Here is a 27500-nt window from a genome sequence, read left to right on the forward strand (position 1 = left end):
GCGGAAGCAACAACCGTAATCCTGCGGAAGTGACAACCATAATCCTGCGGAAGCAACAACCGTAATCCTGCGGAAGCGACAGCCATAATCCTGCGGAAGCGACAGCCATAATCCTGCGGAAGCGACAACCATAATCCTGCGGAAGCGACAGCCATAATCCTGCGGAAGCGACAGCCATAATCCTGCGGAACGCTCGAGTCAGACCCCCCCCCCCCCAAAAAGATGGCTGTGATGGTGCTTTTGTCCCCGTTCCCATAGCAATCCAGACACATGTGAAGGGTGCAGCGATGGCACTGGGAGCCGTGGGATCAACCTCTAGCTGTGGCGCTCGTATGCCCGCCCAGCTCTGGCTCAGAGGGCAGCAGGATGCTGGTATACGTGCCTCGCTAAACCCGCTGAGTGCGTGCCCCGTTACGTTGGCCCCTGCACACGGACGCGTATGCAACTGATCTTTTACATGAAACAATGATGCGAAAAGGCAAGAAAACACACGCACGTTCACGGATTCCACGATACAGGCGAGCATAAACAATTCTTTAGGGTCAGCAGACTCTTGTGGCTTAACCATTAACAGTCTATTCAGTGTTCTGGCCTTGACAAGTAAACAGAAGATTTACTTGACTAGACGTCAAGAGTTGAGAAATGGAAAAGCTTGTGTAGGCCAAACACTGGTCTATGAGTCTTGTACTCATATCCTCCCACTGCTGTGCACAGCTGTGGTCTCACAGAGATAAGAGCACCCGTGTTGCAGTGATGTGGCAGCAGTAATGGTGGGTGGTTATTCAGGACTGTAAATCAATACGGTACCAGGTGTGAGGTCCTGTGGCTGTTGTACTACAGTGGGGAGATACCCGTATGGGATTACTTATGGTTGGTCTCTGGTGGCTCTCTGTACTTGGTGGAGATGGGAGTGAAGGAAGTCTGGGGTTTTGTGGAGGAGAGCTGGTGGACTGAGGGGTTAGCTTTGGAGAAATCTTTGTCTTTCTCTGTTCATTTATTCTTCCAGTTAGTATTGCCTAGGCTACGTTTCTGTTATTTATAGTATGATGTGTATTGCCTCATTACAATATCGAACCAACTGCGTTGTGTGACTGACTTATATTATGCTAATTCATTCTGTTACTTTGGACTCATGTGAAGCTCAGCTCTTTATACAGCACTATGTAAGGTGAATGCTTAAGTAATCACAAATCACACTGAAGAACCAGCTACAGTTTTACACATTGCCAACACCAATTCCCTGTAAAGTATCCAATCTATTGCACATGTACTAGATTAAACCATAAATTAGGATAATCTAATTGAAACCTCTGACAAAGCAGACTCTAACCTTACCCCAGACTCGAACCCAGGACCAACAGGTGATAAACATGTGCCTTATGACTTGTGCTGGGCTATGCAATAGAGTGCAATCACATTTGTTAATTATAATTTGCAGATAAATGTATTCAGTCTTACACACTGCAAACCTTTGTCTACACCCATTTCTTGATCGTAGATAACCCAGGTAGTAAATACAAGCAACAAAAATCTAAGGCAGAATAATAAGACCATAGACCACGGGAAGGATACTACTTAAGGGGTCAGTCTTTGAGCCCTTCATCTTAATTGTAACTTGATGTTAGGCAGAAATCAGATTTTATATCTCAGTCAATTTGATCTAATTGCTCTTTATTAAACAGTACAAAAAGCCCTGACTTACTGTTGCGTTCTGGGTAAGTAATTACACATGTTCTAAAGCTCTGTTTCTAAATATAGGACACATACCTGATTAAGAAGCACCCTCGCATATCCTCTGCTTTAAAATCACACGCTGCATTCGCCTAATTAAAAACTTGGGTTAAATAGTGTTGAGTATGTTTCATGCATATTTAATATTTCACAGTACTTACTTTTAATGTATTTTTTAGCAGGTTTATTTCTCTCGAGCTGTGAGTGATATCTGCACTTTCTGTGCTGACCAGGTTGCTGTACCCCATTTTGTGCTTGTTAGTATTCCAGAGCACCAGGTTCCTTTGCTGTTTATTAGCACCAGTCTTAAAACGCACACACATACTGCTAATAAAACGGCAGGATAACGGCACATCAAGGCTTGCATGGCTTGGAGTGCACACTTGTCAGATCTTGTGAAACACCGTTGCGGCATTCCGCGGTGTGGCTGGGTGACAGTTATCATGACAAATGGACGACGCCCCAAACTGGCTCATGAATAAGCAATGGTGCGCTCGCGTCACCCCACGCGTCTAGTCGCATGCCGCGCGGCACATTATCGGCACTGAGCTCTGTATAGCACATTCAGAAAGGCACGCTTTCACCCAAAGGTTATTTATACAGAGATGCATGCAAACTGGGATGCCTTGCAGGAAACGTAGGCTTGAAATCTTTCAGCCGATGCGAGAGCGTACTTGGCTCGCTTTTTTTTTTCTTTCTTTCCTTATAAGTGATCAAGTGACTCAGTGACTCAAATCACTCTAAAAAAGAATCTGATCTGAATCTGATACTAGATTGGCCTGTCGGACTTCCAGATACAGGCTGACAAGATAGTAATGGCTAACCAACCAGACATGGAGGACCGTAGTGATAGATGTAGCAATCCCCAGTGATCGTAACATCAGGAACAAGGAACACGAGAAGCTTGAGAAATATCAAAGGCTGAAGGAAGAGCTAGAAAAGATGTGGAGGCAAGGTAACTTGAAGGTAACTGTGGTTCCCATGGTAATCAGAGCACTAAGGTGTGTGACTGCCAAAAGGAGAGAATGGTTCTGCAGATCCCAGGAACAACATCTGAGGTCACCGTCCAGAAGCGTGCAGTAGAACAGCTCAGATACTATGCAGTACCCTCATGCTCCCAGGCTGTCTCAGAGGGGGTGAGTGGGGAACTTTCTTTATATATGTACATATACATGTACACATACATCATTCATTGTTCACAAGAATTCAAAGCCAACAACAAAGGTACAAACACCTTAATGCATATGGATTTATGGCACAAACACCTTAATGCATATGGATTTATGGCACAAACACCTTAATGCATATGGATTTATGGCACAAACACCTTAATGCATATGGATTTATGGCACAAACACCTTAATGCATATGGATTTATGGCACAAACACCTTAATGCATATGGATTTATGGCACAAACGGCTTATTGCATATGGATTTATGGGGTTTTGTCTGAAAGCAGCAGCACAGCACTAACGGCGGAAACGCCTCTCTGTCTTCCAGGCCATAACACAAAGAAACACTTCTCATTTTGACAGGAAGGAAACATATCGAGGCCAGCCCCTTGGCAGCCTTCCAAACACTAAAGCCATCAAACCATCATTTACTCCTCAGCGCAGACAGCAAGCCCTGTGTCATGTCAATTCATAAGGGTTTTCATCTCAAACAGGACGGATAGCTGAGGCTAACATTACTTAATCATCAGGAATTTAGGACTGTGCTGATGATTTTAGGACTTATTTTTTTGCCCCAGCTAACGCCAACTACCATTATTAACTACTACGGTATATAGATGGCTCCCGAAAGGGCACCTTCCTATATCCTATAAACAGGTTCCTACGTTTAGAGGCCACCTAACTGCAGAGACACAGCTCTCTCATCATGTCTTCCTGTTGTGAGACCCCGATACAGCTGATGAGCCACACACGTGTAGCTGGCAGCTGTGTTCTACGGGGCACCAAACGCCCTGACAAGCCTGGAAATCACTGCCACGTTACCCTGCCCTCGTTACTGAAACAACAACGGCGCTCACGTGACCATCAGAACCGTAGGAAGACCCAACATGAGACACGCTGTGTTCAGCTGCTCATCTTCCCCAAATCCCCATTAGAAAAAGCAGGTGTTCTGGCTGTACCAGCAGCCTCCAGTCTATTGGCTCAGGTGGAGCAGGAAACTCAGCCTGGCCTGAATCAATCATCGCCATCTCTCTTCATCCCAAAACAATTTCAGGTGTAAACTGTATCTGAGCAACGATGACGAGAGGTCCTGGCTTGCAGCGCTCGTGTTAGTCTGTCCCGCGCCCCCTGAGGCTGGTGGAGAGAGGGTGGAAATTAAGTGCAGCAAAGCCCCCAGCACACACCCCTGCTGCCCCGTTCCCTGTCCTGCTCTTTGACAGGCCTGGTGGTGTACTGTCCACCCTCTCGTCCCACCCTCTTGTCCCACCCTCTCGGTGCCTGTTGTTTTTATATCGCTTTATTTATTTCTAGGTTCCGGCGTGCGTTCTGCGGCGTGAATGGTATCAGTAGTGAGGGCGTCAGGAACCGTCCACGTGTGCAGAGGGGCATCTCTGCTTCTTGCTTCACAGGGGTTGGATTACGTCCCGACTAAGGGGATTAAGGCAATTTCCAACCTGCTAAACTCAACCCTCAGGCAGTGCTTAAGAAGCACACATGCTCTGAATAAAGGAAAGACAAAGCAGGAGACAAAGAGAGCGAAAGAGTGAGGGAATGTGATTAGGAGAACAGGGAAAGAGAAAATATTCTGCACTCAGCCATTCAACGTCCAGTGGCCTGGAACTCAGAGCTCTTGTCCTTCCTTGTAAACATGTTCCTAACCAGATGAGGGGGCCGCATTTATCCTCTCTGGAGTGCTTCCGCTGGTGTAGTCACCACGGAGGACTGGGATGATGGGTTTGCGTGACGCACGGAGTGACTCAGCTCTTCTGGTTAGCAGAGTTATGGAACAGAGAAAAGAGGGATGCTAGAGAGCTGAACATGTCCAACATGCCAGATGCACTGAGACCGAATAATAAAAATGAGGAAAAGCTAAAGTGGGATATCTGACGCTGCCGGAATCGCCCCAAGAGGGGCGAACTGTAGGCAGCAGAACAAACACCTGAAAACCGGAAATACAGATAACAAGACTGAACAAGACTGTGGCAAAGGCAGGGGGCAGCAACCCTAGTGCTACTGGTGACGAACACGTGCCCTGACCACCGGACCGACGAGCCAGACACCTGGAAACTATAACCAGAAACAAGGGCATCTGAAACACCAAAACCAAAAAACCAAACACCTGAAAACACCAAATCCAAAAAACGAGGGCATGTGAGCGAGACCCATAACCAAACTCGAGCATCTCTCTGCCAGTCCTGTGTTCTGAAGTTGGCTAGTGGAGAGCTCAGCTCGGTTAAGCTCCACTGCACTGCTAGGGGTGTGAGGGAGGAGAAGAGCCGTCCAGAGACACTCCGGCGTAATTCGGTTAGTGAACTGTGTGGAAGTCTGCCGCTAACAAGGTCACGCCGCCAGGCTTTGTCTCTCGAACCTGCTCCCAATTACTCCCAGTGCCTGCATTTTTAACATCCAGAGTCAACAAATGTATTACATTGGCTTAAACGTTAAGTCTTCAAAATGGATGTTACAGGAATACCCTTCAGTTCAGTTCTGGTGGAAATCAATTGAAACCACTTCAAATTCCTTGTTTTAATCCATCATGCAGTTTCAAGCAAAGATATTCTAAACACACGGGCTGTGGGCCAAGTAATTCTGGCCAGGCCCAGCACACGAGCCGCGGAGAAGTACAGTAGGTTGCAGCTAAGCGACAGCTGACCGCTCGCTGGAGAGGCATGTCGGCGCCGCGGCGTCTTTCCCTGTGACCTCCTCGGCCGGCTCTATAGTATCGACTTTGCATTATGGAGAACCAAACAAGAGAGGGAAGTTGAAGGCAGGACCACGTGAAACAGTTCGATAGCATCAGCAGCTGGGGAGATGAGGATGTCAGAGAGAAAGCACCTGGCTCAGAACAGAGTTAAAAATATTGATCCAGACGCAAAGCTGAATAGAGGTGGTTTCAAAACTAGACAAAACTAGATAACATATAAGAAGTTATAAATCAGTTGACCTTCACGGAGCAGGTGGCCTCTCTTTAATCCAAATTCCTTATGAATATATTCATATAATCTGACTGGGAGGTAGGTGTACACATTCCTCACAGACTGGGCCTTCACCGAGGGATAACACCACTCATTTGAAGTCATTTTCTCTCTGTTTGACTGTACAAAGAGGGCTGTGCAGCCTCAATGCCACTGACAGAAACCCAAATTTGTTTCTCATTTCATGGGCTCCAATTGATTCACTTGAGCAAAATTGGTCTTGACAGCTCGAGGGTGTGAGCTGTGCCTTGCTTCCTGCTGCCGTTCTCGAGTGCTGGCGAGCTGTGGTTGAGGCAGAGGATGTGGGGACTCGTCTACTCCACCTCCTCCCATGCACAGCTCAACACCAGGCGCGTGTCCCGGTGACAGGAGAGGAGGTGTTACACGCTTCTAACCAGCTTCCCCTGCTTGACTGTCCATCTGGCACTGACAGAGCAGACGCATGGAAAAGCAAACCAAACACTAGGAAGAGAGACACACAAACACACACACAAACACACTCACACACACAAACACTCCCGGGTACGAGACAGAACAGCTGGGCTGGATAACTGAAAGATCCAGGAGATCACGGGAGTGATTTTAACTAACTGGCTATACCAGGTGTGCTTGAGCTGCTTCCTGAGGTCCACTTGTCAAAAGAGATACTGGCTCCTGTGTTCATCAGTCCACACAAGAACAAAATAAAAACGCGCAAAGCAATGACTGACAAAGGTCTGTGGAACACAGCAGGAAAGCATGGGGTTTAAGGAAAATCTCCCAACACTTCCGAACCATGACTTTAGGCCTAATGCATACAGCTGGGTGGATAGACAGAGAGGCTTTTTCTGGAGGGGGGATGAGGTGAATACTTTCGCTTCTGTTTGAGTTTAACCAACGATTTCAGTTTAGCCTGTGAAAGGTGTCTGAATCATCGAACAGGCACAGCAGACAAAGCAACCCGCACAGTTGTGACGTTAATAGATTTAATGGGAGACCCGGAAAAAGGATTTCTCTGAAAGACAAAAAGGAGAGAAGGAATAAAAGCGGGAAAGGGGAAGAGGAGGAGGGAGAGAAAAGGAAACAAATATCCTTTAGGAGCAAATCTGAATCTCTGATGTTTGGTAGAAAGTGTTCCGAAACACAATATGACTGAACTAGCAGAGACTCGAGAGCATCCCGGCAGGCCGACATACATGAGGGGCAGCGAGGGAGGGAGAGAGACAGAGAGAGAGACAGAGAGACACTGAGAGACAGAGACAGACAGACAGGGAGGTTAATTGCTGTCGTGCCACTGCAAGGAAAGCGACTGACACGCCCAACTTGAGGGAAGATGGGGGAGCCCGAATGAGATGCAGAGGCGAGGGAGCTGCAGCGAAGGACACCCCCTCCGCAGGACACAGTTATGAGGTTTCCTCTACAATTAATCTTTGATGAGGGCTTTAGGGAGCAGCTTTAGGGGCGAGGCAGGAGCTGCACAGAGGGCATAAAACTCACCTAGTGAGGTGACGTCCAGCCTTTCACGTGTTTACATACATGAAGAAGATGCTCTGGGGATGCTGGAGTAATGGTGCGTTTACGGGATGTCATGTTACAAGGTGTGGAACATATGTCGTCTGTTCATGATTCAAGGTACGTCTGCAGTATGTCTGTCCACACAAAACTGTCACAAATACAGATATGCCGCACCACAGGAAGGGAGCACGGTGATGTGCAAGCCTACCTGTTGTCATTCAGCTGTGTGTATCTTGGTTGGGGGTCTGGATCTCTGTCATTAACATCATAACTTGCATCTTGATCCTGGACACACACACACACACACGCACACGCACGCGATAAACAACCTCACTATATTTCCCCCTTTACTAGAACAAAATAGTATGGAGTCTGATATTCACAAACAATGGGAACACCAATACATTAATGCAGAATGCAAAAGGGAAACCACAACATTTGAAAACATGAAGCATTTCAAGAAATGCAGCATTCATGAAAACAATCCACAGCTCACAGTGCTGAAGCATGTGTCATCACGTTAGCATTAATCCACGACACTACAGCATTCACCCAAATGAACAACACTTTCAAAAACGCTCACAGCGGAACGTTTAGGGCCACTTCACATGGAAAAGGTACCTCACGGAGAGCTATTACATGGTGGCAAACATGCTCACCGATGCCTGCTCCATTTTTAATATGGTAGAAGATAAATGCTTCATGACAGAAAACCAGTACACTTTATGGCAGAAAATCACTACACTTTCCAAACTGTATATTAACTTCTCAGCTTTTAGGTAATTTGTTTATAGTATGAGCCTAAACAAATTACCAGCAAATGATTTGCTGTTGATTCCACGATTCAGTCTTTACACATTCATGGACCGCTGGTGGCTAGGAGCACTTATGATTTGAGTGACCTCAAAGAAAGGTCTTAGTTATGTTCTTAGTTTTGGTTAAAAAGGTCTCACTGGAGAAACACTACCTGCAGTCTGAAGTTAGATCAGTACATTTGTTTAAGGCTGTATGAGGGATCAGTGCTGAAGTCCGATGCTCTGAGGGGACGACTCACGTAATTCTGGGCCAGGTCGGGGTGGTCCTTCTCAATCCCATCGTCCAGGATGGTTATGACAACTCCCTTCCCGGTGAAGCCCTGCGCCCAGGCCTCTTTCACATGTAGGTCCCGGCGGTTGGGGTTGTACTGTCAGATTAAAGGCAGACTTTAGATGACAGTTCGCAGATGGCAGAGATTACAGATCTTGGGCACTGGTGTGTTCAGTAGGGATTACTGAGTTTGGGCACACGCCTGGTGTGTTCAGTAGGGATTACAGAGCTCAAGCACATGCCTGGTGTGTTCAGCAGTACAAAGATGAACCTGTTATCTAGCTTCTGTTTGGATTCGCACACTGAAGCATTTCTGGGCCAAATACAAGACGGAAAATAAAACATCACTGCAGATCTGTAGATTTAAATGATGAAGCCAGCTACTGGAAAAAAAGAAAAAAAGAAAAAAAAAACCAGTGAAAGAGCAGCCAAGACAGCCATGGGCACTGGTGTCGTGTGAAGTCCACTAATACTGTGCTTCCAGATCCTCGATTCAGTTTGTACTTTCAATTAGTGTAGGGGTCACAAGAGAGAAGTCCATGCTAAAAAATGTTACTGTGAAACAGGCCTAGAATTTATACTGCCTGGCCTATGTACCCTTTTACACACACACACACACACACACACACACACACACACACACACACACACACACACACACACACACACACACACACACACACACACACACACACACACACACAGCATCTGTCACATGTCCTTTGTGTATCTACACCACTGTCCTGCTACACTTTATACAGTATATATTGTTCCACACCATAAGCTGTCCATCAAATTGACAATGTACTATAAATTTAGCTGAAATCTTAATCGTACCACTTAATCATACCATTATAATTATATGATAGTAGGGCTATATTATCATGACCAGATCACTGACAGATGAAGAGAAGCTATATTGAAACTAAACCTATAAATGTATTCATCTCTAAAGGAAGTGAGATTCTGATCTCATCATTTCATTGCTACTAACAATCCATGTGAGAATGTGTTGGCCCAGATACCTTCATTTCCAACCAGATTGGTCACAACTACAACTTCATTTCAAAGCTGCAGTAAAATTGCAAAATGAATCAGTTGCTTTGCTGACGAGGAGACTGTGAGGTGGTGCGCACTGGGGCGTGACACACAGCTGCGGCACATTAACAGTGCCTTTCCAATGAAGGGCATCGGCTCTTAATCTTTTTAAGGCACCTGGTGCCACAAACAGTGACAGTGACACAAACCCCCTCTTAAGGACGTACATGCACATACATAGACACACACACATTTCTGCTGACGTCCGTAATACTTTGGTGGCACTGCTGTACGACAGAACAGATCACTGGGTGGAACTTCCATTATCCATACAGCCACGTTTCACTGGGGAAAATTAGCCAAGTCACACCCTGTGACTGGGATCTCTAAATGAGCAGAGGCCCACCTGCTGAACTTAATATACACACACACACACACACACACACGCGCGCGCACACACATGCTTTCCAGTAAAGGGAAGCTCACCCAGGGTGCTAATGCCAATATGAGAATGTTCCTGGTGTGACTCACAGGCACTACACACATTTGTTTGTGCACACACACATGTACATACACACTGAATTTCTATGGCCCATTTTACCCACACAGCAGCTGTCAGTAGGAAGATCTCAGCATGGTGCAGGATGTCATTCACATACACAGCTGGGGAAGCAGCAGTCACACACACACACACACACACACACACACACACACACACACACACACACCCACACACACACGCACAAATACATACACACACACGCAGAAAACCTGCGTCTTTCTTCTTTCTTTTCTTTCGTCCTTAGTCTTTCTCTTCTTTGTTCTTTTGTGTATTTGTTATTTATTTATTATTCTTCCTCTCGCCATGCTCAACACTCTTTGCCTTAATATCACTGTTGAACCAACTCTCATATTTCAAACACGATTTTCTAAGATGTTTGCATCCACAATAGCCAATCAGCTACTGACATGATTGCAGACATAAAAGGTCCCCTTTCAAATCCCAGCAAAACAGCAAACTGTCAGAAATTAAACAGGCCTCTCCCATCTGTGGATTTAAATAACCTACAAAAGACCTGAACGGAACATGAGCGCAGGGCTTCAAAACCGGCCCTGCATATGTTTTTGAATGCTGATGGATTGTCAGCTGGGCTCAGAAATGTAATGATTTCACGTCAGATACTAAGCGGCAGCGATGGCTTTTGCTTTGGCCCTCATTGCTAATTTCTGACCGGGAGCCGTAAAAACCTGTGAGGACTCGTGAGATTGAGACTCGCGGGCTGCGTACCGTGCTGGGAGAGCCGGGCGTAAGAGCAGCGCAGCGAGGCTCTGGATGCAGAGGAGCAACCCTGCTCTTCACTGCTGTTTCTTTCCTTCCTGTCTAGTTCCGTGGGCTAAGACAGATTAATGCTTTAATGCTTAATATCTTCCTGTAGCAAATTATTTAAAATATATAACCTTAAGGTTAATGGACTGTTTTCGGTCTCTCTTTCTCGCGCTTTCTGTCTCGTTCACTCTCTCGCTGTCTTGCTCCTTCTCTGGCTCTCTCTCTTGCTCACACGTTCTTTATCTCGACTTCTACCTGTCTGTGAAGTATGACTATGTTATCCCAATCACACTGTGATCGAAAGACCTCATTTAGATGGAAGAAAATATTGTCGGTGACTGCAGATGGGGTGTGCCATTGGCAAATTCTATTAAAATGCAGAGTAACTGCTGCAAGTTTAAATTGCAAATGCCCCCCCTAAAAAAGCTATTGGCAGTCTCATTAATTTGTGTGGCAGCAGTTTAACTGAAGGGTCTAATTACTGCTGATGGATAGAGATGGATAGAGGTTTGATTGACAATGAATCTCTAGGCTAAAACTCGCCCACTTACCAGATACCATTGCTGGGGGAACTTAGGATCTGTGGGTTCACTGTAAATATCTCTCTTCCTCCGGCGCTTGGCAACCTGCTGTTCTGCCCAAATCACCTAAAAAAGATCAAAGACACATGAATGCGTGGACACACACACACACACACACACACACACACACACACACACACACACACACACACACACACACACACACACACACACACACACACACACACACAGACCCATACACATATATGCAGCCGCACGCACGCATGTCACACGAACATGCATGTACACAAGTTCACACAAACACCCACAGCGCTTTGAAACCCACACATTCTCCTACCACGGCATCCTCATTTCAGTCGTGCAGTTCCCACCCAGAACAAATGGCCTCTTTCTGTAGAAAAGTTCAAACTCATCTGACACACTAGATTTAATGTACAGGGCTGGCCATCTGTGTGTGTCTGTGTGTGTGTGTCTGTGTGTGTGTGTGTGTGTGTGTGTGTTCTCTTGCTCCAGGAGCCTTTGGCTGAGCAGAACCAGGCGGGCAGCATGAACGCCATTAGCGGCAGCCCGCGGCTTAAAGGGGGCAGGGGGACAGCCAGACAGCCCCTCAGCCGCCTAGGAACACGCCCTCCGCAAAATGGCCTTGCAGCACAAGCCTACACAGGTTCTGTGAGACCGAGCACGGGCCATTTTCCACTCCGGCTGTTCTTAAATATAAGACTTTGTACATGGACACCTAAGAGACACGGAGTCGCTGATCCATCCACCCCTCCCTACCCACTTCTTTTCACTCACATTTTTCTCTCTCTCTTTATCTCCGCGCTTTAAAGCTCTCCATCTTCGTTGGCCTTTTGCCTGTCTCCTCCCTTGCCATTCTCATTTTTCCTCTTCCAACCTCTTTCTTTCTCTTATTGCCTTTACACATATCCCGCTTCACCTTTGGCTCTTGGGAAAACATCTGTAAACATATTTCCAGTAAGCTCGGATCTGGGATCCGAGGAGAAGGCTGGACCTAGCGCCGTGGTTACATAGTTACGCATGCAGCGGATGCATAATTACACGGTCCGTAATGTTGACTCTGAGGTAGTAATCTACTAGTTGGCGCGAGCAGCATGCGAACCACTTCCATGTACATGGTCACGTGCCTAGTGATGATAGTGTCTTCCCCCCAGAGGGGTGATTCGAGGGCATGATAGTGCGTGCGTGTGCGAGCGTGGGTCTGGGTAATTTCATCCGGGGGCGTGTTCATGAATGTGTAGTGTAAGGAAAAGCAAACGATGATGAATGGAGAAGTGGATCAGCGCCTAGCGTTGGAGAGCCTGTGTATGCCCCCTCCTGAGCCTGGGATCACTCCACAATCACCCACCCATGCTCGCAAGCAACTAACGGCTACTCTCTACACCATGTCATGTTTTTACGACAGAGGCAATTTGTCACTTGCTTATCATTGCATTTGCACAGTGCATTAGGTAGAGGACAGCAAGCCGCAGGTTTTGTCTGAGAGAAAAGTCTAAGACAAGGCTATCGGCGTGCTGCCTCCTGCCGGTGTGTCTATTAACAGACGAGGGGGCAGAGAAATCTCTGTAGAAGTGTATGCTGTGTCAGTGCGAATCATATCAGAACATTAGAAGAACAGAATTTACATGCATACAAACACACATACACTTTCATTCTCTCTCTAATTATATGACCTCATTTGAAACTTGCACGGTAATTAAATTATACTTGCTATGCATTTCTTGGAATGGCTATCAGAGACTTTCACTTACACAAACACTTAAATAAAATATTAAAGGACCTTGCCCCAAGGACTGTATTTACAAGCTGAGTTCAGAATCTAGTTCATTATTTGAGCTCTGCTGGCTTTAGAATCATGTGTTAGAATCATTCTGGTTTTTGTTTGTGTGTGCGTGTGCGCGCGCGCGTGTGTGTGTGTGTGTGTGTGCATTTGTGTGCGTGCGTGTGCGCGTGTGTGTGTGTGCGTGTGTGTGCGTGTACGCGCCCGCACGTGTGTGTGCCCGCGCGCACGTGTGTGCATGTCTGTGTGCGCGCGCGTGTATGCGTGTGTGCGCGCATATGTGGGTGCGTGTGCAAGTACGCGAGCGCGTGTGTGTATGTGCGCGCGTGTGTGCGCGCACGTGTGTGTGTGTGTGTGCGTGTGTGTGTGTGTGTAAGGGTGAACTGTAGGGTCTTTCTGAATGAGACAGTCAGCTTTAGTGAGTGCCAAGGCTGACAGCCCTAGACCTTGCGGCGTGCGTGCAGGGCTGCTGAGTGCAGCGAGCTCGGCGTGGGAAGAGCGGAGGATGTGGGAGGGTGGGAGTGGAGGGGGAGATATGAGGTTAGAGCTTCAGGTGGCCAGAGATTACCAGCAGCCAGCAGCAAAAGTCCCAGAGGAGAAAAGCCGATAAGAGCATCACCTCCTGGAGATCTATGGACACCCGCGGCCAGCAGGCCAAATATGCAGCCCTGCTCCAGCCTGCAGGGCTTGATAGCTTATCACCAGAGCCAGGGTCATGCCCCCTGGCATATGGCTCCCTCTCTCACACACACACACACACACACACACACACATTTCAGCCCGGCAGGACTGTGAAACCTCTCTTGGTCTTTATTCTGATTGTGTGTCATCCCCCTGTCCTTTGTCTGTCTGGCTGTATCACAGCCACGCTGGGTCTCCGTGTCCTCCCTGGGTGTGTGTGTAGGTGTGTGTAGGTGTGTGCCTGTGCACGTGGCTTACCTGCCGTTCACTGTGCAAGCGGACGTGGACACTGCGGTGACCAGACAGGGACCTCTTCGCCACGGTCCTGTGCTGAAAGTGATAATAGTCCCCAAACACCTGGAAGCAAACACACAGGACAGGGTGCTGTTAGTGGACGCAGTCCCCTGCTGGGAGAAGGTCAGATAATATGCCAAGATAAGGAATAGGAGTTTGGCCATCTCTGTCTCTCTCTCTCACACACACAGGCGCTCAAACACAGCCCCAATGTCATAAAGATTCTCTGAGGGGTATGAGACACATGCAGCCGCGAGTAAAGAACCAGCTAATTCACTTTACACTCAATGTACTGACTCTGCACATGCTCTGCATGTGCACACACACACACACACACACACACACACACACACACACACACACACACACACTGAGACTTTTGTAAGAACTTACTAGCTAATGAAGCTGGGAAACAAATGAAAGCCAAAAGGAACAAGCAGGTGACAGAGAGAAAGAAAGATGGACAGATAAAGTGAGAATGAGAGAGAGAGAGAGAATGAGGTTGAGTGAGATAAAGAGATAGATAGAGATGGGGAGACAGAGTAAGATGGAGAGAGAGCGTGTGAAGGAAAAGGACAAGCCTGAGAGATAGTGTGAAAGAGGGAGTGAGTGAGTAAGAGAGGCAGAGAGAGAGAGAGAGAGAGAGAGAGAAAAATGCCTGGGGACTGAGTAGAAGGGAGAAAAATGGGTGATTAAAAGTGAACTTCACATGGAATTGTGCAGCTCCTCACCTTCCGGCGCTCGGGCAGTGTGTGCGAGGAGCAGTCCCGTGCTCACACCCACCTGAGAGGAAGGTGGACACGTGTGTGCACGGCACTCGCAACTGCAGCAGACTGCACACGCAACGCTGTGAGGCGCAATCAGCTCTGCAGGCTTCTGTTCTATGGCCTAAAGCGCTCTGGTGTAGCTCTGTCTGTCCCAGCCTGTTAGGGGCTCGGGTGCAGATACCCAAATCTCTGAGCGCTGCAGTAATATCTCTCTGCGATCTGATGTGGGGAGTTGATACCGTGAGAAGTGTCGTGCGTGGCAGGTCCCGCGTCTGCGTGAAGTGATAAGGAAACGAACGTGACTTGTAAGTGTGTGTGAAGAGGAAGTTGGATTTCTGAGAACACATATAGAATCTTATTTCTGTCATTGTTCATTCTCTCTGTTTTGAGCGGTCATGTTTTATGCACAAGCACAGCGACCGTTATACTTCCACTTATACTTCTAAAACACACACACACACACACACACACACACACACACACACACCGCATCTCAGTAGTCCCATTCTGATTCACACACACACCTACACACACCTTTCGAACCTTATTATAGAGCAGATATCAAAGCATGGAAGGTATGATGAAGAACAGTATTAGAGGCCTCATGCCTGCTTCCACACTTAGGAGCCTCTCCCCTTCTACTGTCCTTTGGTCTCTGTCCAACTTTCTCCTTTTCCAGTTGTCTTTTCCCTTCTTTTATGTGCGCGTCTTCCTCCTCCTGTCTGACGCTCTGCTGAATAGGAGTCCTTGCACCGTGAGGTACATATAAATGATGGCTGAAACCCCTGCAGCTAGCCCTGGAAGATTCCTTCACACAGCGCTCTCCTCCTGTCTGATCTCACAACCCTTGCCTTAATCGCGCACACGCAGTTCCTTTTCTCCAGCTCGGCCTGTCACGCGTCTCGGGCTGAAAGCCCCCCGCTCTGGCCATCCGTCGGCCGCGGGTGAGCCTGCCCATGACTTCTGTTCATCCGGCTCCCGGTTCAGTCTCTGCCTCTGTGGGAGGGAGGGAGAGTGTGACAGAGCCCGGTGCCCAGCCCTCTCGGAGCAGAGGATCTGGCGGCCTCCAGGAGGGCTGCTCACAGCAAGAGGCGTCTGTGAAGGTGGTTTTCAAGGCCAAGCAACTCGTCTGACATGTCTGTGTGCCCCCCCGTGGCACGCGAATGTCCACTGCAGGGCTACGAGCAGCCTCAGCCTCAGGGATGACCTCTGAACTGATCTTGCCCTTATTAATTAGCACTTGTTCCATAGACGCTGGCATCGATCCACACCGTACATAGCAATGGGTACCCTGTTCCCACTGGAGATGAGTCACCCAGGAAACCACTTTTTAATGATCTGTCTTTTATTCTCTCTCTCTCTCTGTATCTCTTTCACTAGGACCAGCAGTCCTGCACTTAGTTTTAATGATAATAAGATGTGATGGTGTGTGTGTGTGTGTGTCTGCACTTAGCAGCATGGCCATGTGACTAGGACAGGTCTGGGAACACACACACAGACATACAAACGAGGAAAATGGGGGGGAGAGAATGAGAATGAGGGAAGACAGAGAAACATATTGGTTAATTTTCACGAGGCGGAACACAACGCCACTAGGCACCTACTGTTTGAATGGGTATTTCATAGGAGCATATACTCTTAAGATTTCAAAGACACTAGAGCTCCTTCGCGTTGGTGAGCCGGGCTGCAGGGAGATGGAACAGAGAGAACCTGCTTTTTCCTCCACAATTCCCCATTATCGGACCAGCAAAGAGGACTGGCACAACCTGGATGTTTGGTCCTTTGGAGTGGATAGTGCTGCTGTGTGACATTTCATCTTCCAAAAAGCTTTTTTTTCCCAACATTGCCCACTGTGCAGAAGAAAACAGATCTTGAATGCGGAATATGGGTTGTAAACTATATGGTTCTTGAGTGCTTGTGTGTGTGTGTGTGTATCAGTTTTGATTCATTTGAAGCAGGCTATCAGAAAACCCTGACATGCTTCTGCGTAGCAGATGAAAGCAGATTTTATTTTTTTTACAGGAGGCAGTATTCTTAGTGTGGAACCTGAAAGCCAAAATTAAATGCCAACTCCGATCGCCAGTGTATGGCCTGCCTAGATTTCAGCTCGACACGAGAAGCTTATGCACAGCTGGTTGTAAAATATGGCATTTGGAAAAGTGCTAAACCTATCCAACTCTTTTTAAGTGCACAGATGCCTAATTTCTGAAAGTGTTTATGTGTATGTGCATGGGTGTTTGTGTATGCGTCGGGGGAAGAAATTACAAAAGGGACCGGGAAGACTTGACCCTCCCTTCCTGGGAAAGGCTGTTCTCAATAAATTGTGAACTATAATTTTAAATAATAGGATTGTGATGGGCGCAGAGAGGGAGCAAAACGCAGGTTTGGAGTGGTTTTATTCTCCGCAAAAATGAACACAAAGCGCTGATGTGATCTGGCTAAAAAGTAAACAAAAATGCAACAGTGCTGGCAGTCAGCAAAGGCGTGGAGAGTCAGCGGTAACACCTGGGGTGTCTTGTACACAGCAGCAAGGAACAATGTGCAGCACTAGGTGTGCAGTCCTGTGGGCTTACATGGCAGAGAAACAAAAAAGCAAATGAGGGACAAGTGAAAGCAATCAATAAATGGGGGATTGGGAATGTGCAGTGTGTGTGTGTGTGTGTGTGTGGGGCAGTGGGCATGTCCCTCGGGCTGGGTGCCTGGCACACCATGATAAGAATAAAATGCGTCGAAAGAACGTGTGTTAATTATAGATGCAAAACAATTCATTTTCATGTTTTGAAAGATTCCATTCTCCTCTTCATATGGCTCAGAAGGGTTTGGTCTACTGGCCACCATCACCCAAACCCCCTCACTTGCAGACCTTGGTATGAGTGTCTGTGGACCACGGCAGTGTGTCAGTGGTTGCTGACCTCCAGTAAGCGGCTACTTTGCAAAGGTTCACGTAAATGTTTCTACCTTTCAATAGACTAGAGCAGACTGCATTTTGTTTGCTCCATTACCTCGCGGCTGAATCATGTGCGTCAGCGCGGCTGCCCTCTAACAATATGGCAGCTGTGCTGATGGATGTATTTCTAGGCAGATAATCATCATATCGTGCTGAATGTTTGACTGATTTTCATGTGACTTAGTTTGTTACAAATGCCAGATGTGTATTTATGATACAAGCACAAAACAGATTATTGGTTACTGATAAGGAACACTGCTGTTACCATTATTATTATTACTATTAATATAACTACTTAAAACATTTTAAAATGCTGGTACAACCCTTAGGTTAATTATCTATCACTGATCCAGTGTCTATAGTAGTAATAAAGGTTTCCTCTATAATTCAACAGAACTTCTGATGTCTCTTTCAGGAAATGCTCTTGAGAAATCCCCCCCCCCGCCCGAAATGAAATATCCGCCCTTGGTAGGCGTGTGTGTTGGCTGTTATTTACACTCTTTGCTTCACTAACTGTTTGATAAAAAGGATTTGGCTCCATTATGCATTTCAAAGCCTTGACTAGCAGTACGGTGGTCAAGTTAGATGTGGTTGATACATACTGAGCTTCTGACACTCCTGCATGTCTTCACAATTCAATATTTTGTCTTGTGTAACATTTATTGCAGAAAAATGTTGGCCCACAACCGACTGGCAACAGACAGCACCAGGTGAATCAATACAGTAGTTCAAAGAATTTGAAAGGCATGCCATTCTGAAGACAACCAAAGTCTGAATTGTATCCCACTTGGTGCTACAAAATGTCAAGCAACAGTGCCCTCGTGAAGCCTGTGAAACTCCACCACTGAAATGACAGTCTTTAGAGCATGCGAATCCTCCAAATTCCAACACAGTTAGACTGTGGCACAGTGAGTCATGACAGAGTTAGACCAGTGCAGTTAGTCGGAGCACAGTTAGTCTGGGGCACAGTTAGTCGGGGGTAATTAGTGTGTAGTACAGTTATTCCAGGGCACAGTAGTCCAGGGCACAACTGCAGGCTTCATGGACTGCATTCGAGGTAGATTCCTGTAGCTCAGGCAGACCTGCGGCCAACCGAGACAAGCTACACTTTTGCACCAGTTCATGCGGAGAGTGGAGAGGGCACGCGTGCCCACACGCTGTGGCCAAGCGGACCAGCCGAGTCCGGGCTTGAACTGAGCAGGTCACACCACGTCCTGTGCCTCTGTTACCCAGCAGCCAAGTGGGTCTTAAAATCCCCACAGTGGAGCTTACGACTCGCTCATTACCACCTTCCTCGGTGGCTCAGACTCCCTGCATCTGTACTCTCGATGTGATTCACTGTACCAGTTAGGGTCGCGCGAGAGAGGCCAAAGCATCTGTGCCTTCAGTATGACAATCTCCACTCGTCCCGCTGGCCCAGTGAGGGGATGGAGCCCATAGCACAGCGACAACTTCCCAAAGGCAAGTGTGACCAGTGTGAAGCAAAAACGTGTAAGTCAGGCAAACTCGACACAAAGTACAATCGAGTCAGTAACCGACAAAATATTAGGAACAGGTCTGTCAGTGAAATTTATTCACCTTTTTTTCTCTAAAGTGCAGAAAACATGCTTTCTTCCTGAAAATGAACATGAATGCATAAACGCAAAAGAACCAAGAAGGACCAAGCATATTAATATGCACCTACTGATTATGGATGAGAGCAACTATTTCTGCATGTATAAAACTCTGCTCATCTCTCTCGCTCTCTCACACACAGACAAGAGAGACTGGAAATGGAAAATAAACTATATGAATTTAGAAGACTCCTGTCTATGTGCATTTTCACGCTTAACTCTCCTGTTAGGCTCCAGAATATGTTAACCAAATTAGTAAACATTGAATATTTCCCTCTGCTCCACTGGTGCAAAGAATATTAATCCTTTGAAAGTGTCATTTTTTCCCCTCTTAAAGAGCCTCTCCCAGTCTGGCCTGCTCTGCTTCACAAATGGGTGCGCCGAGTTCTGACATCAGTAATGATGTTGCTTACACTGTCAGGACCACACATACACACACAGGCGCACACACACAGACACATGCAGACACCCGCACGCCCTTTCTCCTTCATGCAGCATACATAAACGTCTCTGACCCACATTATTAACGATTTACTTCGTCTCTTAGATTTGGTGGATCACCTCGTTATCTTTAGCAAGCTGGTATTAACCTCCTAAAACTGTCAATGATCATGCGAGTCATTAATGCTGCTTTCATTATTTACAAATAAGAAATGATGATGTTTAATTGATTTTGGTTTTCTGGAGCATATTACATGTAACTGCTGCCTTTGTGTGAAGACACAGACCCCTCGTAATGGTGAGTTCAACTTATGAGAAAAAAACCCCCCGAACATTTCCCATAAATTATGTTCACGAAAATATGCTAAAGATTCAGACGTTGCTTTCATAATATTTACATTTCATGCAAGGCAGGAAGTGGGGGCAGAATGGCAGAATGCAGAGATACAGAGATGCCGGGGCAAGGTTGACACCGTGATAGAAATGTCTTTGGTCTAAATGTCTTTAGAGCTTCAAGCTAAATGTCATTGACACTGCACTTTAAAAATGAAAATTTTGAAAAACTGCCAAACGTAAGCTCATGGCAAGCCCGGCTATGTGACCCAGGCCTGCGTGACTCAGTGCTCATCCCTCCTGGGCATATTTTCTCCTGCATTAATATTGCTTAGCTGAATGGATGCAATTTACCAGAAGGACCAGTGTGTGTCCCCAAGGCCGCCTTCTGTCAGAGACACAACTTTCTCTCATTCCTTCCCTTGTGCATGCCCACACACACCCACACACCTTCACTCACACACATACACACACTCTCTTTAAGTCATTAATGACTATATAATTTAATGTATACGATTCCCTCTCTCTGAAGCAGGGAAATGGCATGGACAGCCATGCTGTGTCCAAAAGGCCAACCAATCAGCCTCTAATGAAGTCTGAAAGTGGGAAGACATCCTCAAACACACAGGCTCTGGCCAATTCATTTAACTCATGGCTGAGCTCAGATCAGAGCAACAGAGCACAGTGGTAGGGAAAATCAATCACAATCACATGAATGTGTAGAGCCGATTGCCTTCCATACAATGGATAGTCTGATCATTACAAGTCAGACCACTGACTCAGCTACGGCACATTAGAATGCATCAGAAACTGTAAACCCTCAGATGGCCATTATAATCCCCTAATATGTGAGGCGTTTTTAAAGAAAACATGCCTGCATTCAGGTCTACATGGATCGAGAGTATGTACTGACAAACCTGAAAAAAGGAACATAAACTGTTCACAAAGTGGTGGCTGTCTAAAGGGTTAAAACACAAACTTCAGCAAAGCATTATCACTAGATGAATAATCCAAGGGTTATATAAGGTAACTAGTTACATTTACTCAGTTCCAATTACATAAAAAACATTTGATGAATTTGTTTCTTCTGAAGTTTTTTAATAATACTTTCAATTATTACTCATGCATATTTGTGAGGAAATGAATCTACTTTTTAATCAGTCACGTTTTAGTAATTCACTAACTAATTAGCAATCAGGTATCAATTCCCTTTTTGCTCCCAATTTATTAATTTAAGAATCACACATAAATTGAACTAATGCCCGTAGGTACTGGACGCACTAAGGACTTGCAGCATCATCCTATGGCTGAGAGGTACTGTATGTCAATGCTTTTTTTGACCCATTATTCCTAATAAAGCTGTTTGTTTATTTATTTCTGGAAGGCATAAACTTCTACTTCTTTCACTGAAGGAACATTACTTTTACTTAAGTACTGCATTAGGGCTGCATTACAAATCTCAAGTTAGTTATGACTGCTAAAAGTGATTTTCCACCATTTCTATAGTGTGATATGTTTACCAATATGATTGTACATGTAAAAGTGTTTCATGAATATGATCAAATTCATCACTGCAAACTAGTATGAGCAGTTTCTCCTGGCAGAAATCACCTCTGACACTCCCTGGCTACAAAGGACCATAAACGCCCAACATGCACAACCACTTCATGTAAGATCGTTCACGTGAGCTGTGTCAACACACACTGTGTACACATACACTGTGTTCACATGAGCTGTGTCTACATACACTGTGTCTACATACACTGTGTTCACATGAGCTGTGTCTACATACACTGTGTTCACATGAGCTGTGTCTACATACACTGTGTTCACATACTCTGTGTTCACATGAGCTGTGTCTACATACACTGTGTTCACATACTCTGTGTTCACATGAGCTGTGTCTACATACACTGTGTTCACATGAGCTGTGTCTACATACACTGTGTTCACATGAGCTGTGTCTACATACACTGTGTTCACATGAGCTGTGTCTACATACACTGTGTTCACATGAGCTGTGTCTACATACACTGTGTCTACATACACTGTGTTCACATACTCTGTGTTCACATGAGCTGTGTCTACATACACTGTGTTCACATGAGCTGTGTCTACATACACTGTGTTCACATGAGCTGTGTCTACATACACTGTGTTCACATGAGCTGTGTCTAAATACACTGTGTTCACATGAGCTGTGTCTAAATACACTGTGTTCACATGAGCTGTGTCTACATACACTGTGTTCACATGAGCTGTGTCTACATACACTGTGTTCACATGAGCTGTGTCTACATACACTATGTTCACATGAAGTGGTATAATTAATCACTGTTGCCAGCATAATTTACATTTATGTTTACATTTACATTTACGGCAGTTAGCAGACGCTCTTATCCAGAACAACTTACAAAGATGCTTTGTCACTTACTCATAGAAAACATCCTAGCCAGTACAGTTGGTTAGAGTCCAAGATACCAATGAACTAGAATACTGTAGAAATACATGGATCAATGTTGATGCCTAGAAGTATAAAATACACAAGCTCTATCTCAGAAAACAATCAGTGCAATAAACAATAAGTACTAGAGTTAGTCAGCATAGGTGCATCAACATCAGTGCAATAAACACCCTACAATAATGCATAACTAGCTAGCTACATTAGATATATTATTATTCTTTGCTTGCAGCAATATTTCCATGCAGTACATCAACCTTTGCCACTATGGTGTGATGCTCCACTCCTATGTATCTGGTTTATAAAATGTAATACAAATCAAGTTTATTTTGTACAGCACTTTTCATATACAAACTATTTTATATAAACAAGAATAAAAGCATGAGCTATAAATAAATAAAGGCATAAGAAACAAAACAAAACAAAAAATATATATCAAAAAATATAAAAGGGAAAAATAATTTAAGTTAAAAGAGAAGTGCACTGTAAGCTCATGCTGAACGATCAGTATTTCACTTTTTGTCTCTCACAGACTTCCCTGGATTGTGGAAGGGACTGTCCCGAGAGCCTCTGAAGGATGGGCTCCCACACATCTACGAACCTGTGAAGTTCTACCAAGAGTCACATGATATTACAGCAGACAGGAACTTCACACAGAGCAAGCAGCTATGTGGCTTAATTCACCAAAGAAAAGAATATCTACACTGCAAACCAGACAACATCTGAAAGGGTATGAAATCAATCCTCTAGTCATCCACCATGGATAGGAAGGTAGCAGTGTTTGCACATTCGGCAATACCTTTGAGCCAGAGAAGCATCACTGACAACAGTCAGCATACCAGACAGATTTTATATGGTCCTAAAAGACATTAACTGATGAAAAAACATTATTTGGGGGTGGGGGTGGGGGGGGCTGCCCTTTAAGAAATTCTCAGTCATTTTCAAGTGAGTTCTCACTCACAAACTGTAAAGAGAATGGAGAGAAAAATATGCTTGGTCACTAATATGGTATAGACATCTGGCATGCAAAAAGCACAAGCAAAGAAGAAAGGATGACACAACTGTCATGCTAACCTCTTGGGAAGTCCTAGGAAAGCAGTGGAAATGCAGACTGCAGACTTCTGTCATGTCTCTGGAGTCCAGGCGTTGGCGTTCTCCCCAGACCGCCGATCAACAGTGGAAAGGAAGAGACACCCTAAAATCTCATTCCCTAAACATTCATTTTCAACTGGCTGAAAAGAAAAGTAGTTCAGGAGCCATCCTGGTATCAAAGGTTTGGATGTGCAGTTGTCTGTGTGTCTTATTCATCAGGACAGTGTGTTAATTTTACAGTTGCTTTCACTCGTTGATTAGATGGGAAAGAACGTCCCCACTGCATGACTGGGTTACTGAGTAAGTAATCTAAAAAGGGTCTTATCGTATTCCAGCACATCCAGACTAATTCAAACAAAGGTTTTATATACACATTCATCAGAATCCGATCAAGCTGAATACTTTGCCTTAAAAACTTAATAGAAATGCATTGTTCAGGCTTCTAGTTTACCCTTATTCTTATAGTTACAAGTGCAGGACAAAAGAATTATGAATTTGAGTCACTTTGCTGAAAAACAAGCCCAAAGATGAGTGGGTCCCCATTCCGGAGCTAGGAAACTCTTTCCTTGCTTTAAAGGGCCATATTATGAAAAATGCACTTTTTCAGTGCACATACACTGAATGGCCACTTTATAAGTCACATCTGCCCTTTTACAATTGGAGAGTCCCTGTATGGAATTTAGATATTTAACCCTGGAGTGCAGCATTAAATAAGGTGAGCAAGTTCTCCATGGATCAGTTTCAAGGTAATTCCACATTGGAATGGGAAAATCAAGTGATCTGGGTGACTTCAAACGAGGTCATCGGTACCAGAGTGTCCAGGGCCAGTATTTTTAAAGCTGCCAGCCTTGTGGGGTTTGAGCCTCACTGGTTTATAAGGTAAACAGAAAGGCAAGGTCTAGCGATCACAAGAGCGCTAAGACTGAATCACTGAGCAGTAGAAAAACACCTGGTCAGATGAATCCAGGTTTCTGTTGCACCATGCTGATGGGAGGGTCAGAATTCGGCGTAGGCAGCATGAATCGATGTTCCCTTCCTGTCAGGTGTGAACAGTTCAGTCTGGTGGATTTGTAATGGTATGGGTATGGTATGGAAAGTGAGTTGGCGTGCCTAGCAGCCCACAAACTATGAAATAAGACAATCCAGCCAGTGTTTTTGTGGGCTGCCTATGTCATGACAAGCTGCTCAGATTTGTCTCCCCTTCTACATCACCAGAGGACTCATTAGAATCTACCCGCCCCCATCTGAGAGTCTCCACCCAGGGCTTGAGAACTACCCTTGTGAAAGTGCAGCATTTTCTCTCAGTAGTGACGGATCTGCTACTATTATGCTGAAGCTACGAGCTAACCACTAATCTCCGTTGGCTGCAGAGACCAGCACAAAGCACTATATCATACTCCAGCCTCAGAGAACAGAACAGCTGAGTGGATGAAGTTTATTTTTGGTGGCAACGTCCCAGGTACAATTGTCAACAACCTGCAGATGTGTGCTAATCACTTTGTGTCTGACTGCTTTTCTAGTCTGGATCAGTGCAACACAGGACTGGCACTGAGACTTTTAATAAAAGCGGATCAGAACCAACTGTCCGTGGCAAAATTGCAGTCGAGGGAAATGAAAGTATTTTAAAAATGATTATGCAATGTGTTTCTCTGCCGCTGTGCTTCTTATTGGTGTTACTTGCTGCAGGAACCACAATAACATCAACACTATTAGTTTGTTAGTTGAATTGCTGCAAGATGAACTTCATATCAACATGTGAATAAAGTGAGAGTAAAATGAGAGAATGGGTGTGATGTCTCCAGAGTGTCCATTGCTGCTTATTTTAAAGAAATTCACAAGAATTTTCTGACTTGTGAATTACCAAGGCCATTTCACCCTTGTGCCTGGTCCCACGTGTAGCTGGTTACAGCTGTGGTCCACTCAGAACATTAACGGTTTGCCATGTTAGCATGTTGTGCTGGGGAAAATATGTGTATGGTAGTCTGTAGCACCGCTGCTAGAATGAACAGAGACCTGAGCTCAAAGCAAACTGTTGTGTGGAGTGCTGTGTAGCTGCAGTAACGCAATCAATTATTTATTTGGACCCAGGGGCACATCTCACCTGCTCTGTTGCCTGTTGACCTGTATATGCAGGCTTCTAGACTGGAAAGGTTAGTAAGTAGCAACTTTTCAAAATCACCCTGACGCAGCATGGTCACTAGTATCAGCAATACTGTGTTTCTTGCTTCACCAAACTGTACCGGTCCCCTGTGAATCTTTAGGTCTTGTTTACGGATGTATAAGTAGATCTGATTTTTGCTATAAACCCGGTAGTGCAATGCTGTCCTGCAAGCGCTACAGAAGGGGGGCGCTGGGTGAGCAGTGGCTCGTTATCATTTACAGGAACGTAAACCGACTGCTCTGAAAAGGGCTGCTTTGATGGGGTGAGAAAGGGCACTGTGGTGCTTGATCCTTGTGGTATTTTGACAAAAGCATGTTATAGACATTCATTAACACCCCAGGAAACTGTTAACTTGTCTAAAAGAGGTGCGATATGTCACCTTTAGAGCATCTGACTCAACTCATCAGACATTATTAAACCACACGTTAACAACGTCTGAGAAATTAAAAGCAGGAACAACAAAATGTGTACTGAGTGTAACTTTCCTGAGGTGTGACCTCTCAAAGGTGTAGGAAAGAAAAACAAAATTCAAAAAACAGACCAAACCAGCTTACAGCGTGGGGGGGGGGGGTTCATTCTGTCCCACCCCTCGGCACTCAGAATTTAGCAACAAGAATGCTGCTGTAGGACTAGTCAATCCAAATCTCCCCCGTATCAGAGACTGCAACCCTTCTGATTCCAGAGCAACCGACACACTTCCAGCACTATATGAAATGGACAGTAAGGAGATGGAAGATTCTAAGAGCTCATAAAAGATTCATTGGTGTACTTTACTCTTAAGAAGTGGATCAGTTTTCTGCCTCATGTAGCCCAGCTCTCAGGTGGATAGCTTTGTCCCCAGCAACCTCATGGTAGCAGTCTGGGCCCCTGCGGGAATGCAGTTAATAAGGTGTGTTTCACTTCACTTATCCTTGGATACTTTACTCGGATTCTTTGCTCGGTTTGGCACATGAGCACAGGATGCTATCCTCGGCTATGACAGGAAGCAGAAGATGCTCTGCTGCATGACGGCACAGCCGCCGTCACGCCCGGAGGGAGCTTTGCTTTACTGATTGTAATTATGCATGGAAGACAACGGATGACTTCTTGGTATGTTTCATGCCGCCTGTTTCCACCCAAAATGTCACTCAGCGGCCACATAAAATGCATTCCACGTCCCCTCAAATGCTGATGCTATTGAGTCATACGAATCCCCAAAAGTGCTTCTGATTAAGATAAGGCAAGTCTTGTGCCGTTTATTGAGAAGAGAAAAATGGATGCTTTTTATGTCTGGCACACTCAGACCAAAATGCTAAACAAGACTTTTTGCAGCTTTTTCTCATTTCTTTGCCACCAATTGTGCAGTTCAGTAAGAAAACCACAAGGGAATCATTGTGTGAACCCGTGAAGAGGCCAGATATTGCTTTGCCAGACTAGTCTTGCACTTAAATGAATCTGCAAAGCAGAATCATAGTAATTTATTTCAGAACTAGGCACAAAGGGTCCCTCAGAAACTGGTCAATAGTTCACTAAGGAGAGTGCATGTTGGATATTGGGCAATTCGCGA

The 27500-nt window shown here is 45.5% G+C and overlaps 1 protein-coding gene across 3 annotated transcripts in view; it reads right to left on the reverse strand.

Moving 5' to 3' along the window:
- furinb (furin (paired basic amino acid cleaving enzyme) b) overlaps positions 1-27500 on the reverse strand; it is a 68915-nt gene that overhangs the window by 17843 nt on the left and 23572 nt on the right. For all 3 annotated transcript variants that reach the window (XM_035523872.1, XM_035523873.1, XM_035523874.1), the window contains 4 exons: positions 14104-14202; positions 11376-11471; positions 8428-8556; positions 7582-7658 (listed from right to left, as the gene is read on the reverse strand). In XM_035523872.1, the coding sequence (XP_035379765.1) occupies positions 7582-7658; positions 8428-8556; positions 11376-11471; positions 14104-14202 (401 nt within the window). The remainder of the gene's footprint in view (positions 1-7581; positions 7659-8427; positions 8557-11375; positions 11472-14103; positions 14203-27500) is intronic.

The sequence above is a fragment of the Electrophorus electricus genome, chromosome 2, assembly GCF_013358815.1.
Source record: "Electrophorus electricus isolate fEleEle1 chromosome 2, fEleEle1.pri, whole genome shotgun sequence".
In the NCBI taxonomy this organism is placed as follows: Eukaryota; Metazoa; Chordata; class Actinopteri; order Gymnotiformes; family Gymnotidae; genus Electrophorus; species Electrophorus electricus.